General features: G+C 32.4%; 1 protein-coding gene across 6 annotated transcripts in view; it reads left to right on the top strand.

Annotated features, from left to right (window-relative positions):
* The window catches only part of PCDH11X (protocadherin 11 X-linked), an 814,523-nt gene that overhangs the window by 550,471 nt on the left and 245,576 nt on the right, over nt 1–18,476 (top strand). For all 6 annotated transcript variants that reach the window (XM_006084704.3, XM_023750445.1, XM_023750444.1 and 3 more), the window contains one exon: nt 10,116–10,314. In XM_006084704.3, coding sequence (XP_006084766.1) covers nt 10,116–10,314 — 199 coding nt within the window. The remainder of the gene's footprint in view (nt 1–10,115; nt 10,315–18,476) is intronic.

Here is an 18,476-nt window from a genome sequence, read left to right as displayed (position 1 = left end):
TATTTATAGCAATACCTTAGTGTTCCCATATCTTTTTTTTATTGCTTAAAGTATTACGAAGGGTATTACATATGTGTCCTTTTTTTTCCCCGCCCTTGACAATACCCCGGCTTCCCCTACCCCCCAGTGTCTTATGTCCATTGGTTATGCTTATATGCATGCATACAAGTCCTTCGGTTGATCTCTTACCCTCCTCCCTCCTGCCCCCCCAACCCTCCCCGGCCTTCCCGCTGCAGTTTGACAATCTGTGTGAGGCAGCTCTGCCTCTGTATCTATTATTGTTCAAAAGTTTATAATGGTCTCTATTATCCATGAATGAGTGAGATCATGTGGTATTTTTCCTTCATTGACTGGCTTATTTCACTTAGCATAATGCTCTCCAGCTCCATCCATGCCGTTGCAAATTGTAAGAGTTCCTTCTTTTTTACAGCCCATATCTTTAAGTTTAACATTATATAGAAATTTAAACATTATCCGATGGCATTTCTTAAAGTTCCACCAGTTCTTACTCATAATACTCATGACTACTATGTCATTTACTTATTAGTAACATATTTTTCTTAAAAAATCAGAAAACAAAATGTTCAGAATAATTCTTTTCAAAACAGATCTTTACACAATAATGATGAATATAAATTAAAAACATTTTCAGACACCTAAGACTATATTCTATATAATTTCTAGGTGCAATTATAATTATTCTATGTAATACTCACTTAAGAATTATCAAGGTATAAGTGGAAATCACTAAATGGCATTATTTTGACATATAATAGTAATATCAGAACTCTAGAGATAACATTTATTGAAAATTGTAAAATATGACCAACTATACTTTGAAGTATCTAACCTTTTCAATTTGTATACTTTAATCCAAAGTGTAGAATGAACTTCAGAAATAAGGACTTTTGGGAGTTTCAATGAGACAGTTTGATTTAGAACCAAATTGAAGGCCAGCCAGTTTCAGTAGGAAAGGTTTGTTTCCAAAGGTAATAAGGCCAAAGATTAACACAGTCTCAAGAAATAGCCTGATCCCAAGGTAGTAAGGCTGAAGAGCCAAAACCATTACTTGCAGAAAACAGGGCCTTTGACAAAAAGTAAGAAACTTTTGGACAGATCCTGAATAGAGCCTGGAGCTCTTCAAAATGCAAAGTGAATAGAAGTTGGAGTACAGGAGGAAACTTATCCTCAACTTATCCTCAAACTACTGGGATGATAAGTAAACAGCAAGCTCAGTAGGTTCTGTAGATGCCTCATCTGTTTGCTCACCAGCCTCAGAGATATCAAGGGTCTTTTCTGGATCCTCCTACGGCCTACCAAATGTGTTGCCAAGATAGCTCTCCACCAAAATGGGATGATTCGAGAACAACAAGGAATTGCAATCTGCTGCATGCAACCATAATCAGACAAGTGCAAGTCCCCTAAATCAAAGAAAAGAAAGCTCTTTGCTAGAGGGCAAAAGGAAGTTGGGAAGGACCACTACAAACAATGAGTTTCCCCTTTTGTACATTGTAGTTGATTATAGTGCTCCCCTATCTGGCCTCCTTATTTCACTTTGAGTTTTCTGTTTATTAATTTTATACAGGTTGTAATTCAGCTTCCCTTCAGTAGATTCATTCAGAGTTGTCTTTGTTTATCCATCCTTCCATTAATGTCAAGATAGCAGACAGGATTAAATAGAATATTGTTGCAAAAAGAAAATGTCCATTGCATAAAAATTATAAAATCATAAATTTGTAAAATTTTACAACTAGAATCTGACATTAGAATTTCATTATTCTATGAGGTTCCTTTACTGTAAACTGTCAAAGAAGTTGCTTATTAAAAATATTTAGAAAATGTAATTGTTGAATCTTGTTTTCCCTTCCCCCCCACTGAAATATTGGTCAGGGCTCATATACCTCAACACCTGACATGTACCTTAAACCTACCCAATGAGAATATTTGAGAGGAACATAGGACTTTATATGATTAACACATTAACTCCAGTTATTTGTATACATTTAGTGTTTTCAAAAACACTAGATAGCAGATTGCATTAGCTAGCTATCAATTTTATCAAAATCACATTTTTCTCCCTAAGTCCCAAATATAATGAAAGGTAACAAAATTAATATTACCATAGGCTGAGATGATATATTTAAGTTAAATATATAAGATTGATTTGAGAGTTTTAATTTAGGAGACTAAATTTATTTTTGCATTCATTCTCAGTTTAGATATATTTAAGAAATTTATGTATATAACTTTTGAAAGCAATGACAATGATAGTGTCATACCAATTTCCTCCTGGGCTCATAGCATAATTATAGAATTGTTAAACTTTTTAAACTTGTAGGTTAATTTACGATTATTTAATACCATTTGTGTGTGTGTGTGTGTGTGTGTGTGTGTGTGTGTGTGTAGGATAAATGGGTGTGGTTATTGGAGTGTAGGGCCATTCTTCTTTTGAATGTAAAATAAAAGGGGGAGGACTGCTTTTAGAAAAATACATCTGTATAGCAAGCTGTACAATAAAAGTGTACAATAGTGCTACAGATACTAATTCTTTGCAATTTGTTTCCCTGCCACTCTCAACTATATTCACCTCTACATTGCTTGCTGTTACCTTTCATCACTGGTAATTGTTGTTGAAAGATACAGCTACATTAGTTTGCTCTTTGATGACTAACAGGAATTACAGAAATCCAAGTCTTAAAAAAAAAGCAAGAAGACTTCAAAGGAAACATTAGTCTTTTAATCTTAGATTCATGTCCAAGAAGGGACACATTCTACATGAATAGCAGTTGTTTTTGATGTGCTGATGAGGACTAGGTAAAGAAGATGAAATTGAACATGGTATATGTACTATCTAAAGGGTCTAAAGCAATGTTTGGTATAACACACTGAAGAAATTATTAGCTCGCTAGCTGATGTTCACACTCTTCAACTTTATTTTAAAAATGTGCTAGTCGTTATTGTTTTTGAACTGATATTTGATCACTATCACATACCTTTTTCCATTTTATTGCTTTATTTATTTTTGATTTTTTAAAATTGAATTTATTGGAGGTAACATTGGTTAATAAAATTATATAGGTTTCAAGTATACAATTCTATAATACATCATCTGTATATTTCATTGTGTGCTCACCACCCAATGTCTAGCCTCCGTTTGTCACCACAGATTTGACTCCCTTGACCCTCTTCCCTTTCTGCCACCTCCTCTTCCCTCTTGTAAACACCATACTATTGTCTGCCATCACATATTTTTGTTCTGATTTCTCTTAACATTAATTAAGAGAATATTTTCTTCCAAGTGTTTATGCAATGAATGACAATGCCAAGATTTTTTCTTTCACTGTACATTGCATAATGATTCCAACCTATATAATTTAAGTCGAAAACCATCTGTTGCTTGAATGACATTTGGTTTGTTTAAAAGGCATCAATTAAACAGACAGTATAACTATGACGATAAAAAAATATTTTGCAAATATAAAGAAGTAACATCTGAGACAAAGCAATGTTCAAAACAAAACTTGTGGCTTCTATCATAGAAATAAATTTTCAAGTAATTTAACAACTAGGAAATGTTAACTATTGACTAATATTATAAAAATAATTATTTTTATCCGATGTGATCTATAAATCCACCATCTCTCAAAACCATATATCACCAGCAATAAAGAATTGAATACTCAAGATCTGACTTTGTTAATTATGTAAATAAATTACATGGGCAAAAAGGAAAAAGGGTAGAAAGATGGTAAAAGGTCTGAAAACCATGCCAAATTAGGATGGGATGTTAACATGGAATTGGAATATTAGTACGTGAGGTTTAATTATCTTCAGACACTGGGAGGTTTGTCATATAGAAGGAGAATCACACTTATTATACGGATCTACGGAAGGCAGATTTAGGGATAGTTGGTGGAAATTTCTCTCTCTGTCTATGTTTTTGTTTCTAGCAGCTACCAACCCTTCAAACACACTTTGCGTTGAAGACTAAGATAACCCAAATTGTTAAAACACAGTAAGGTAGATATGATTTTGAGCATGAACTTAGTGATAAGTATTTTAGCAATTTGCATGCCTTTTACTTCTCCTGGCACTGCTGTTTTTTGAATAGTTTGAGGCTGCCAGAGGACTGGTTCTGGATAATGAAGGTCCTATGATAATTTATTCATTTTAATGTAAGTCCCTAAAACTAGATATGGTTAGCACCAAAAATAATTTAGATGTTTCTTCTTTTTCTTTTTTTAAATTGATATTTGGCTTTTATCTTCCAGACCATTGTAATGATCTGCTTTTAGTTTAATATCTGGTTTTAATATTCCTTAATGTCACTTTTGGACACATGCCAGTTTCAAAGTATGTTCAGTTTCACTTTGTCTTATTTTAATTGCTAGTTACACAACTGTAATTTCTCAAACATTTGTAATAATGCTATTTAATTTAAAAATTCACAAAATTCTGGCAATCGCCAATTTACAATCAACATTCAGGAAAGCAGAAGCTTTACCCTACCTATCTACAAGTAGAATACTTCCATTTTGAAATGAATCATGACTCAAAAAAGATGTCATCATGTAATGCCATGTAGTCTTCTATCATTAAAAAAAATATGCCTGGCCCTGGATAGTGTGGCTCAGTGGGTTGGAGTGTCCTCCTGTACACCAAAATGTGGCGAATTTGATTTCTGATCAGGGCACTTGTAGGACGCACCTGATAGATGTTTCTCACCTCTTCTCTCTCTCTCTCTCTCTCTCTCCCTTCCTCTTTCTAAAAAATAAGCCTACATTATTTGCCAAAAATTAATAAAATAAAATAATATATATTTTTTAAATCACCAAGTGCCATAAAAGATTTAAGAGTAAAATAGAGCTAAGGAAAGATCTGATTCTGGAATAATTGAGCAACATGAAGAACTTTCTGCACATGCTAATAATAGGTTAGGGTATTTTTTAAAAAAGCCTTAAAATGTAAAATCTTCAGGAACAAAATGTGAAAGGGAAAATGAGAAATGAGACATACCATTCAAATTTTATGAAATGGAACAGTGAAAAAGCAATTAGATGAACTGATCTGTTTTGCAAGATTATTTGAATTGGAAAAGTAGGAAGCTTAATGAAACATAGGGTTAAATAGTAAAGACCTAATATATAATATGTCATCGGGGAGATTTTACACTGGAAATTATGAGCTATAAGTGAGATTTATGTGGTGGTCATATAATGCACATAAAAATCTCAAGTTGAGTTTCTAATTTTTTTCACATTTTAATTTATGATATATTGAATATTATAAATTATTTTGATGAGACAGTACCCATGGAAAAATGCAAACCTCTGGCATCCAGAAAGAAGTTGTCGATTATTATAATACATGAGAACTCAGAGGCTAAAAAAAATGCTTACTAGTTTGATATTGAGAATGTTTTACATATAAATCAAAAACAACCTTACACATACATGGTAATGCTGAAAAAGTAGTAACCCCACCTATGATTACCGTCTCTATTCAGAGTTACTGACAATGGCATAGAATCCAAGGTAGGCTGGGTCAGGATGTATTAGAATTGGCATCAGAGGGAGTGCAAGGTTGTATGATTAGTTTGAACACTTTGACAGGTAATTCTAATGAGCCCTCTGGAACATGATACTCAAGCATTCCATAATGAGATTCACAGGCTGGTCTGTCTTCATGCAACCTCTCTGCTGACAGCTTTACCTTCTAAGGTGCCATTTACATCATGATATGGAAATGTAAGGATATTCATTTGATACTTAACATGGAATTATGCCTTCTTGAGGTATTGTAATTGACACAAGAATGTTGGGAATTGATAATTTGCTTGTAAATGATTCATCTAGGTGACAACAATATTATTTCTACACATTCATATTTTCTGGGATTTTGATTGATTTGAGTTAAAAACAAGGCATGTAGCATCTAGATTAAAGGGGAAGACACCCGTGAATTTTTCTCCAACTGGGAGAAAAATAACTAGCCGTTCAGTAAGACATTTATTCAGGAATGATCTAGGATTTTTTTTTCCATCCAATAAAGTCACTGTTACAGTGAATAGATTGTTTAATTTGTATGCCACAGCTTCCTTGAAGGACTGCAAACAGACACATTATGACATGGTCATTAGTGTAATAGCTCTTTTATATTGCACAGCAATCATCTTCAACACTTGAAAAAAAGGATATTATTAATCCTTTTCTTTGAGAGACTTGAGAATGATTTTCATGTAATGGTTAATATTTTTAAATATATTGGATAAAAAAATTACCTCTGCATTTTGAATGTCTTCATGTAATGAATCTGAGAAGAAAGGTACCATCAGAGATAAAGGATTTACCCACTAACAGGTAAAGGGCAAATGAGTTAAACCAGTTTTCCAAAATTTACTATAAAGGATTCATAAATTGTTCAGTTCATAACATTATTGTATGTTCTGTTCCATCTGGAAGTGTCACAAATTGCAAAATGCAAGCTTAAGTAGGAATTATTAGAGTAGCCATAGGAAAAATAGTTAACAGTTTTTTTCTTATTAAAAGCTAATTTTTCAGGAGCTTGTAAAAACAATTCCTTAAAATTAAATTATAATAATTTAACTGAAGAAAATATTTCATGGACAGCCTAGTTATTCACAGATGTGGAAATATAGAGTCTCTTGCTAATCCACTGAATAAAGAAATGGAATACCTATATTTAAATAATGATATTTGAATGCATTCTATGGATTATAGAAATAGGTAATACAGTGTTTCAGACTGTAAACTTTGAAACTGTGAATGAGAAAGAAGTCAAATCCTTAATGTCACTGAACTTATATATGATTTAAAAATGGTATAAGCCATTAATGATCAGTCAACATTCCTTCATCTCCACTTGAGGCCCTCTGATATTTGTTAAAGCTAACATAAATAGGATTGTTTATTAATATGACAGTTTTGCTTTTAAAACTCAAAGGTATATATGTGATAATGTCAAATATAAGAACTGCATTTCAAGAACACAGTACTGGTTCTGGTAGTGATTTTTGGCACATTTAAGAAGGGACAAAAACAGTTTTGTTCACTAAAAGGAGTCCTTACAGACCCTTCCATTCTGTTATTTACACCTAAGGGGATTCCATTTATGAGGGTCAAGAGGATTGAGGATGAGTACATATCCAGGCCAATTACAGGTACATTCTATGGCATTTTTTTTGCAAGGGCTTTTAGTTAAGCTACTAGTATAGGTGTCCTAGGATGGGATAATTTTTTTAACTTAAATTGTCTTTGTTGTTGCTGTTTTGTTTTGTGTATAGACAAGCAGGTGAACACAAAACTCCATTCCCCTTACATTAGAAAGTAAGGTATATAGTCTCTACTCCTACCATTTGACACAACTTTACCTTCTATTCACTGGCAATTTAAATTCTGCTAGGGTGTATGACTCCAAGCTTAACAAGTATATTTTAAATTACAGATTAATTATTTTCTCAGCAGTAAAATATTTTCTTATTCATAGATTATTTTTATCTAGATCTAATACTTTAAAAATGTATATGGTAAAACTACATTCACATGCACATACACTAAACACACAATATATACAAACCATGTACCATATGTATAGTACATCATATATGTATATGTACTTGAAATATATTACTTGTGTCTTATAGAAAATAAAAATATCTCTTAACAGTTATGCATCTTGATGCAAGCAATTATAAATTAGTCAATGATAGACTGGATTACTTTACATACAATGATTTTTAAAATCTGTGTTAAGTATTATCTTTAAGATATAGACAATAGTTAATTGTAGATAAATATCTATAGTGTAGTGTTTTGGACATTTTAAAATGCTATTTTTCTAGTTCTTATTTTTTTAAAATGTTTGTGAGTAAAAAGTGTTTATATTTTAATTGAAGTGGATGACAATATTTTAACAACTAAAAATAATTTTTGGAATTAAGTGAGGTTTAACCTATAACTAAATGAGCATTTGACTTCTTAAACAGAGAGCAGTCAAATCCAACTTTGCAGGCCTGACAAAATTAGCTTGCTGTTTCCTCACATGGCAGAAGTTGGAGCGTGAGCTTTCTGGTGTTGTTTTTATAAGGACACTAATCCCATGTATGGAGACTCCAATCTCAAGACCAATCATCCCCACAAAGTCCCACCTCTAAATACCATAATGTTGGGTATTAGGTTTCAACATATGAATTTTGAGGGGCAGCAGACATTCAGTCTATAGCAAGAATCTTCAAATGTTTTCATATCTCCATCTGAAGAGATTGCTGACTGTCAAACCTGAATTTGCAAAAGTATCCTCATTCTGTCATGGAAATTATTTTTAATCCCTATATTTTTATTGAATTTATTGTGGTGGCATTGGTAATAAAATTACATAGGTTTTAAGTGTACAATTCTATAATATATCATCTGTATATTGCATTGTGTGTTCACCACTCCAATTCAAGTCTCCTTCCATCACCATTTATCCTCCCTTCAACCTCTCCTACCTCCTCTCACTACCTTTTCCCTCTGGCAATCACCATACTATTATCTGTCTATAAGTTGTTGTATTTTTTTTTGCTTAATTTTTTTACCTATTTTATCCAGCCCCCCTTGCCTTTTGACAGCTGTCAGTCTGTTCTCTGTATCAATGAATCTGTTTCTATTTTGTTTATTTATTGTGTTCATTGGATTCCACATATAAGTGAAATCATATGGTATTTTTCTTTCTCTGACTAGCTTATTTCACTTTGCTTTGTGTAGATTTCTTAAATAATTATCTCTTAAATGTATATTGCATACTGTTAGTAGTGAAGTATTTTGGTTGGTCTATTGTTACATAGCAAACTATTCCTAATCTTTGAAGCATAAAACAAAAAACAATTGTACATTACATTTTTTTAGGTCAAAAATTAGGGTAGTGCACAGCAGAGATAACTATCTGCTCCACGATGGCTTGTGACTAAAATGGGATGAGTGAAATGTTTGGAGATGGCTGGGATGACTCAAATGAGGCCCAAAACTGTAATGAACAGAATGGGTGCTTCACATTCATATTTAGCACCTGAACTACGGTGGCTGGAACAGCTGGGCCTCTCTGTCTATTGTACTTCTTTTCTATGCAGTCTTTCCACACAGCTATCTTGAGCTTCCTTATAGCATGGCAGTCTCCTAGTAGTCAGACTTCTTTCAATGCAGCTGGTTTCCCCCACAGTGAGTATTCCAAGGGAGCAAAACACAAGCTGCAAGGTTTGGTTACAGAGGGCCTCCCATATTTGGTGTGGTAGAGTACTACATAGGGTATGAATATGAAGAAATATGAATATCCATTGCAGAGGATATCTTTATAGACTAGCTACTACATATAACAATGCTGCAAACAAAATACTGCTACTTCTGGTGGAGTCATCACCATTACTGGTTGTCTTGAGCCTTTTGTTTTGGAGACCGAATGTTTCATCTTTATATTTGGCATATATATTTTTTTATGTTCTGCTGTAATTACCATTTAAGATAATACCTATGCTTTGTTATTATAATCACCATCAACTGTTATCCATACCATGTAATTGTTCTTATTTTTTAGAGTGTAGCGTCAATTTAAATGAGTTCCAATTCAAAATATTGCCTCTAATTTATTTGAAAAGATGATTTGAACTTTAAATTTTCTAAGCCTACATGATTGAATAAATTTGTTTGTATTTACTGTTTTAGCTTACCAGAATTTTATAGATACAGCAATAAAATTTTGTTGTATTTATTCATGCTTATTGTTTTAAAAATGAATTATTGTCAAATAGGCACTCAATAAATCAATGTTGAAATGATTATCAGAATTTTCAATATGCTTGAGTATCTATAAAGGCTGACAGCTTCGTGCTTTAGAGCAAGTTGACTTTATTCTGCATCTGGATGTGCCTTGTTTCAAAATACAATGAAAGCAACTCTGTTGCCAGGTGCAGCAGGTTCACAGAAGCCTGAAATTGTTCCCAAATCAACATAATGTTAGTGTGACTTCACTAGATAGTTGAAATAATGTATTTCTAAATTGGCTGCATTAAGCAATTATTCAGATCATTGCTGAAATCCTGTAATTTGCTTTCTTCCTTTCAGTCCCAGCGGCGTGTCACATTTCACCTACCAGAAGGCTCTCAGGAAAGCAGCAGTGATGGCGGACTGGGAGACCATGATGCAGGCAATCTTCCCAGCGCATCCCATGCTCTGCCCCTTGGTTATCTTCAGGAGGAGTACTTTGATCATTCTGCACCCAACAACCGCACTGAAGGGGATGGCAACTCTGATCCTGAATCCAGTAAGTTATACCTCTCTTTTCCTGAAGTATAAATGGGTTTATTGTTTGCAAGTCAAACAACTGTAGCCATAATAACACCAGCTATTTAATAATGTTAATATGCGTTACACATTTTTAAAAGGTAAAAATACTAAATTATCTAGGAGGCCCATATACATCCATTTACAGTATTTGAAATGTGTGATCATATCTACTTTGAATAAAACTATTTATGAAATTTAACATGGTCATTTTGTTTAATCATAGCTAGGGTTTTTTTTCTTTATATCTGCATATATATATATTTATATGTACATAACCAGCCATTTTATTTTATTCATTTAATTTATTTGTGTATCTATAAATTATTTTTACAATTCATGAAAATTATTTTAGGTTTATTTTTCTCATAAAAAGCATAGAAAATTAATTTTTAAGGAAATAAGAGATCCTGACTCCAATACAGAGTAGTTGGTTTTAGGTTTTCAGTGATGTACTAAACACATGCCTTATGGCATGTTACTGTTTATAAAAAGATTCAGATTTGGTCTCCATACTAAAGGCATAAAAGGCTATATTTTATAAAATCCAAAGATGTTGAATTCTTAAAAAGGATCATGAAGCTGATACTAAATGGAGAACTTAATTAAATTTATTACCTTTAAATGTATTGAACATCCAGCTTCCTGATAATTTTAGGAAATACAAAATTTGATAAGGTTATACATATCTCAAAATATTCTGATTTCCAATAATTATAATTTTCTCCAGATATGTTTCCTATACATAAAAGTGTATAGGTACAAAAGAGCATACCGTATATGTGAGAAGAGACATGGGTATAAACCAATATGAAGAAAAGAGACCAAGGAACGAGAATAAATATATGAAATAAATTAATAGAAAATAGAAATTTTGAAAAGCTATTTTGAACATTAAGGTTTGTATGGGTACATAATTCAAATAAAGCATGTAGTACTGAGAACAAAATGGCTTCCCCATCATTATGTTTTAACCTTCTATTTTTGGAACTCCAAAAAATAAGGGAAATCAAGTGGTTGAACATCAAGATGTAATCTAAATATATAGAACCAATGATAACATCAACTTTTTTCTCTCTACAAGAGTAGATATTGGATATTAAAGGTGTTTCAATATAAACACTTTAGAGACTTGTTAGTCACTAAGTTAAGAAAGTCCTAAACATCTGCTATGCCTATATTCAATTTTATACTTAAAATAATCTATCACTGTTCATTCTGAGAATGAAAAATTCTATAACATGAAACACTATTCTACCTTTCATTTACCGTGTACATGAGGACATAATTATTTCTAGTTGTGACTATATCTACCACCACAATAAACTCAGAGTCAATCTCTAATAAGAATATGGTCATAAGTAACAAATATGTATTAAACAAAGTATCCTTGCTCTTTTTTACTCCATACATTATTACTTTAATTGTAGGCCTATCACTTCCTGCTTAACAGATAATATAAAGTTGAAATGAGCATCATTTCTATAGAGAGAGTTGATTCCTTTGACTATGCTATGTTACTAAGAACTTTTCTTAGAAATTGCAAAGCCAACAATGAAAGAATAAACTCAGAGTAAGCATTCACAGTGTGGATCTAACACTAAAATAAAAATTCAAACTGAATGAGACCAAGCTGGGATATTATTGATAGTAAAGGGGGCAGAATTGATATGTGTCAGAAATTATGAAACATTTAAAATATGCAATACAGGTTTATTGATCCCAATTACATATGGTAAATTATATGTAATAATTAGTAGCTGTTTTAAAAATACTCACATGAAGAGCTCTTTACAGGTCCTGATTTTATTTATAGTTAGAGTGCAAGTGTTAGCAACAATGTATGCACTAACATAGTTAAGAGCTATTTTTTATAGCTTATTTCTACCAAGGACTAAGCATTTGTCTCCTCTAATCATATTGGCACTGTTATTTTGATCATTAAATATTTTGTTCATAATTATAGGATGAGGCAATGACAAAATGTAAGTTAACAAAGTTCTTTATTAATTAGGTTTTATTTTAAAATTGGGGTAGCTGTAGGCACTATTGATAGTAATACAAATAATATATTTTTGCTATTTGCTATTTTAATAAGCTTATGCAAAGGGCAGAAATAATTAACAATTAATATCCATTTCTGTATATGTCTAAAATATTAATGGGTCACTTTTTAAAGTTTATTTATTACTGTGAGTAATATCAACTACCTATTCTCCCACTGGACCTAGAACTTCCCTCTAAACTATGTTCCAAAAGAATTTTTTAATTAGGTATTTCATTTTGGACAATAAAGGATCTTATTATTACAAGTGCAAGAAGCACAATATTTCACTTTTTAAAGAAGTTGTATTATACTAAAATGGCATATTAGTGATATTTTTAATATAGTGTATGTGTGTGTTTTGTTTTGAGTAAAAAGGAAAAAAATAGCTGATACAAACTTTGCCATAGGAAAATAATTTCCTTAGATTAATACAGATGATAAGATATATTGATTCTTAAAAAAGAAACTCTATAGCTCTGAAACAGTACATAATAATGGGTTTTGTGATATGGAGCAGATGCCAGTAAACTGTGAAGTGTTAGTCAATAGCACCACAAATAGGAATGTAAACTGCTGGAGGAAATAAATGTTGTCCTTAAGCAATTGAATTAATTTATGCAGATCCCATTTCATATTGTGAAATGCATTATAACTTCAATCTGCTTTCTTTTCTGCTAATGAATAGCCCAAAATAGTACATAGTTCTGAAAATTCCTTGTAACTTCACAAAAACAAACGGAAATACAACTTTTATGAATATGATTTCCCCAAAATTTGCTAAAGGGATTTATTAATGCTACTTTAACCTATAGTTCCCAGGTTGATAAAAATCTGCTGATTAGATGAAAAAATTATGCTATCCATTCTCTTGAGTCTTTTGCCAAGAATATTAACTCTCTTTTTTAAGATAAAGAAACAAGCAAATGCAATCCAATTATTTATTTCTCTTTTAGGAGACAAATTTAATAAAACATTCTGTCTTATTCCATTTGAAAGCTTTCTGAATTCTTAAATTTCACAATTGCAATCTTCTGACTTTAGCCTTTGGTCTGAAAGTCGCTTACTGCCATCCTATGAGTTTTTGTCTTTCTTAGCTAATGGCCTCTGTCCCAGAGCTTTCCTCCCATGATAGCCCCATCAAATAATGTGTACTGTTTCCAATGGACCCTGCTCTTCGAAGCTAGCTATTTAGTGGAAACAAACAAACAGAAGTCCAATTCATAAACAGTATTATTGGTTGGTTCCAGGCTATTGTGGACACTCTAACCCAGCCGTGGGCAAACTACGGCCTTCGGGCCGGATCCGGCCCCGTTTGAAATGAATAAAACTAAAAAAAAAAAAAAGACCGTACCCTTTTATGTAATGATGTTTACTTTGAATTTATATTAGTTCACACAAACACTCCATCCATGCTTTTGTTCCGGCCCTCCGGTCCAGTTTAAGAACCCATTGTGGCCCTCGAGTCAAAAAGTTTGCCCACCCCTGCGTAATGTCTTTGCATTTTCAAAGGCTCTTGTGGAGATATGCAAGGGTGTGGCCCTAGTAGAGAACAGGGTGTGACTGTGTACTGCTGGACATTTTATATATTAAAATATGGTATAAAATGAGAGATTTGAGGACAGTGTGATCCTCTTCAGAATACTCTAAAAACACTAAACTACATATGGCTCAATGTTCATATCTACTTATTCATAAGTGGCATTAGGTAAAATGTAATTTATGAAGAGAAGAGTTAGACATGCTTCCCAAGTTTTTTTGTTTTTTGTTTTTCGTTTTTTTTTTTTTTTTTTTGGGTTTTTTTTTGTAAAACATTGCTCTGATATTATAATTCAGGCTAACTTCTGACACATGGAAATATTAATAAAGTTAACCATGCTAAACATCAGAGATTTTTTTAATATCTCATATATATGAAGTCAGATGTGTGTGTGTGTGTGTGTGTGTGTGTGTGCTCTTAAATACAGAATGCATTACTACTCTCTCACTATGGTTAAGTAAGAAAAGGGTACCTTCTAAATTTCTAAAAGTCTATTGGTACATTATAACTTCAATGATCATAGATAACATGCATGATTCTTTGGAAGATAAATGGTGAAATAAAATGTTTTTAAACAGATTCAAATCAGTAAGTCAGTTTTCAGTTTACCAGCCATAAATCAGTTCATCTTCAGAGAGAATTCTCCTAACTGAAGGGGGAAAAGGTCCTAGTTTAATCAAAGTTTTAATTTTCTTTAACTGACAAAGTTATGTCATATGCATTTTTTAAAACCTTTTCCTGGATGTGGTCATTTCACACATTAAGTCACTTTATCTGAAAATGTTAGTTGGTCTAGTGTCTAAAATTTGAGCTTAAAGTAATACTTATGTGGAAAATTTCATCACCTTTGGGGAAAAAAGTTAATTTTTCTTTCACATTACAAATTTCTGTGATACAAAAGAAAAATATAGTTCCAAGAGTATTTAGGACTAAAGAAGTTCTATATTTAAAATAAGGAGGGATTATTTTTCATTAATGGAAAAATGATAAATCTCTCTGCCAAACGATAGCTCAGGTTAACATCTCTTTGACATTCATTTTTCTTTCGCTAGATCAGATTTGCTTAGCACTCTAATATGGTACTAATTAATTCAGAAAAAGGAAGTAATTAATCTTTCCCTGGCAAAACACTTTGATCCTCTACCAGTAATCAAATTACGTTATAAAAAGTAGAAGACCAATTTGATTGACTAGAGTACTACTCAGAGAAATTCTAAATTTTGTCTTGATCTGCAGAGACTGTTGGTATGGGATAATATTAGAGTAATTATTAATTGAACATTTGATTAGGTAAATATCTAATTCTGAATGTAGAGAATTGGTAAAATTTTAAAAAAAGAAAACTATGAAACTTAAAAGAATCACCTATCGGCTGCCTCTTTGTTGGGAGATGATATGTGCAAAGAGTAGCTCCAAAAAAGATTTAGTTTCCAAAATATATAAAGAACTCATAAAAATCAACACCAAATAAACAAACATCCCAATTAAAAAGTGGGCAGAGGACCTGAAAATACACCTCTCCCAAGAAGACATACCAACAGCCAATAGATATATGAAAAGATGTTCAACCTCACTGGCAATCAGGGAAATGCAAATTAAAACTACAATGAGATACCACCTTACACCTATTAAATTAGCCATTATCAACAAGACGAGCAATAACACGTGTTGGAGAGGTTGTGGAGAAAAGAGAATCCTCAATCTCTGCTGGAAGGAATGTAGACTGCTACAACCACTATGGAAAGTAGTCTTGTGATTCCTAAAAAAAATTAAGAATAGAGCTACCATAAGGCCCAGCAATCCCTCTCCTGGGTATATACTGAAAAACTAAAAAACGTATTCACAAAGACATATGAACCCACATGTTCATTGCAGCATTATCATGGTGGCCAAGACATGTAAACAACCAAAGTGTCCTGTGATAGAGAACTGGATAAAGAAGAAGTGGTGCATATACACAATGGAATATACTCAGCCATAAAAAAGTGTGAAATAGTGCCATTTGCAACAACATGGATGGACCTTGAGAACATTACGCTAACTGAAATGAGTCAGTCAGAAAAAACTAAGAACCATATGATTTCACTCCTATGTGGGATATAAAACTGAAATGTGAACACAAACAGCAGAGTGGTGGTTACCAGAGGGAAGGGGCTGAGGGGTGAAGGGGTCCTAATATAAGGTGACAGGAGAAGATTTGACTTCGGGTGGTGGGCACACAGTGCAATATACAGATCTTGTAACATAGAAACGCACACCCAAAACCTATATGATCATATTGACCAATGTCATCCCAGTAAAATTAATTAAAAATTAAAAATTAAAAAATTAAATAAAACAATAACTTACTAATGGATCATTAAAATGTCACCCTTCATAATTAAGAACATTAGGGATCAGATATCTGAAGACAAACTAAAGCTGTCCAAATATTTTCCCAGAAAATTTTAACATACATGTACAATTATTCATCTGAAAAATTCAGCAAGAAAATACCATTCAGTTTGTTAAAAAAATAATAATGGGCTATATATTTTATATGGATAGCAGAGCATACTCTTCCAGAGTATGTCACAGAAAATTATCTAAATCCGTTTAGCAAGTGTTACCCATATAAGTGTTCATTGGGTATTTTTGTTTGTTGCCAAATATCTAGGTTGACTTCATAACTCCTCTATATTTCTTTAAAATATTTTTTGTGGGAACCCACATGTCAATTCCTATATTACAACAAGAATAAAAGTAAAGGCTGTCATTTTGTTAATATTGTTATGTGAAACAAAAGGGGAAAGCACTGGACCTAAGAAAGAGGAGCTATGCTCCTTTAGTTGTTAACTATCCATCCAGGCCAATTCTGTCTCTGCTGGCTATGTATTTGAAACCTAGCTTCCTAAAACTGTGTTCATTCTTAGCCTGTAATGTACTGTCAGTCCATGGGGGTGGAGGGAGTAAAATAATTGAATAAAGAATTTGAATCAGCTCAGCAAAATTGAAGTCACATATTGAAACATAAATTAATCAGTGTGTCTCAAGAGAGATATTATCAATTATCTATCATTTCTATTATGTTTCACTTGGTGAAAGGGACTGGACTCAATGGTCCTGGATTCTAGAGGTATAAGACAAATGCCTGCCAATTTTCATTGCCTTGCCAAGTGACAATGACATATAGCTTTATCCTTCTATTGAAATAAAAAATTTCTTCATGTAGAGTAATATTTTAAGCTAACAATAATATTAAAACACTTTTTTCATTCTCAAAGGAAAATCATTGCAGTTATGAATACTGTCTCTGACACCAGCTTATTTCAGCCCTTGATGTGTTATATAAATAAAGTGTATATAAATAGATTACAAAGAATAGTTTTACCCAAGTGTTCAGCTGTCTGCCATTGCTTGGGAAAGAATAAGGCACACTTGATAGTAGTTTGTATACTAAATGAGCTTAGATAGATATAAACAGTGATCTAGTGGCAGATGATCTGTAATATATATTAATTTTATCACTTAAACTAACATGCTTTTGCAAAGACAGTTTTTCTCTATTCAAGCTTATGAAAGTATATATATAAATTGGGTGAAACAAATCTTACTATACCATCTTATCATATACAACTTTCTATACAGGAAATGCAATCACAACACGGACCAATTGAAAAATCACTTATAATTTGTGGTATCTAGGTTTTGTGAAGGCAATGAAGGATTTATACTAGAGATAACCTAAAGAAAAAGTCACAAAGTCATGGATCAAAATGAAAAGTATATCTCTAAAGTTGAAAACTTGATGACATTTACAGGATTCTATTTGGGTGACAGCATCTAAGATGACTGTATTTTTGGTATCTTAAACTAATATGGATTAGATAGAGGTTTATCACTCAAAAACAGGCCATGCTAAGCAAAGCAATCTCTTATGTTGTCTTTCTTTTTGAAAATGACAAGCGCTAGGAGCCTGGCACAAGCTGGCAGTTGAAAGCCAATGCCATAAGGTCTGGAATGTCAGTAAACTTGAATAACTGCCTTCAATGACAGAGAATAGGTGGCCTTTTCTTCACAATAACACTTCCTTTCCTTCTAAATTTTTATCAGGCTACCTACACCATATAATAAAGTTCATTTGACATATATATTTCTATTATTTATGAGCTAAGAGGCAGTTTTCTTTATGACCTTCTGTCTTTCTTCTGCTTCTTTTATCTAACTCTCACTCCTCACTTTTCTTTGTCTATAAGACTGTGCCATTTGTTCCTCTTTATAGTTCTTTGAAATATAATATCAGTCATGCAAGACGCAACTTTTGGGTTTTTAGTAACATTAGTCACAGTCTAAGTTCTTGTTTTAAAATAATTTATATTTTAATGAATGAGGATAAATATAGCAATATATTTTCCTTAATGACACTTTTAGATTGTACAGTAACTTGCAACTCTCATAATTTATTTCATTAACAGAACACTCAACAACTAATAAGTATCAAGGAATTCAGTAAATATTGAATAACTATAGACAATCTTACCAGGATTTCTGCATTTTGTTAATTTTATCTTTACTGAAT

This window comes from Myotis lucifugus, unplaced genomic scaffold (genome assembly GCF_000147115.1).
Source record: "Myotis lucifugus unplaced genomic scaffold, Myoluc2.0 scaffold_13, whole genome shotgun sequence".
Taxonomy (NCBI): domain Eukaryota; kingdom Metazoa; phylum Chordata; class Mammalia; order Chiroptera; family Vespertilionidae; genus Myotis; species Myotis lucifugus.
This window is presented reverse-complemented; position numbering and strand designations above follow the sequence as displayed.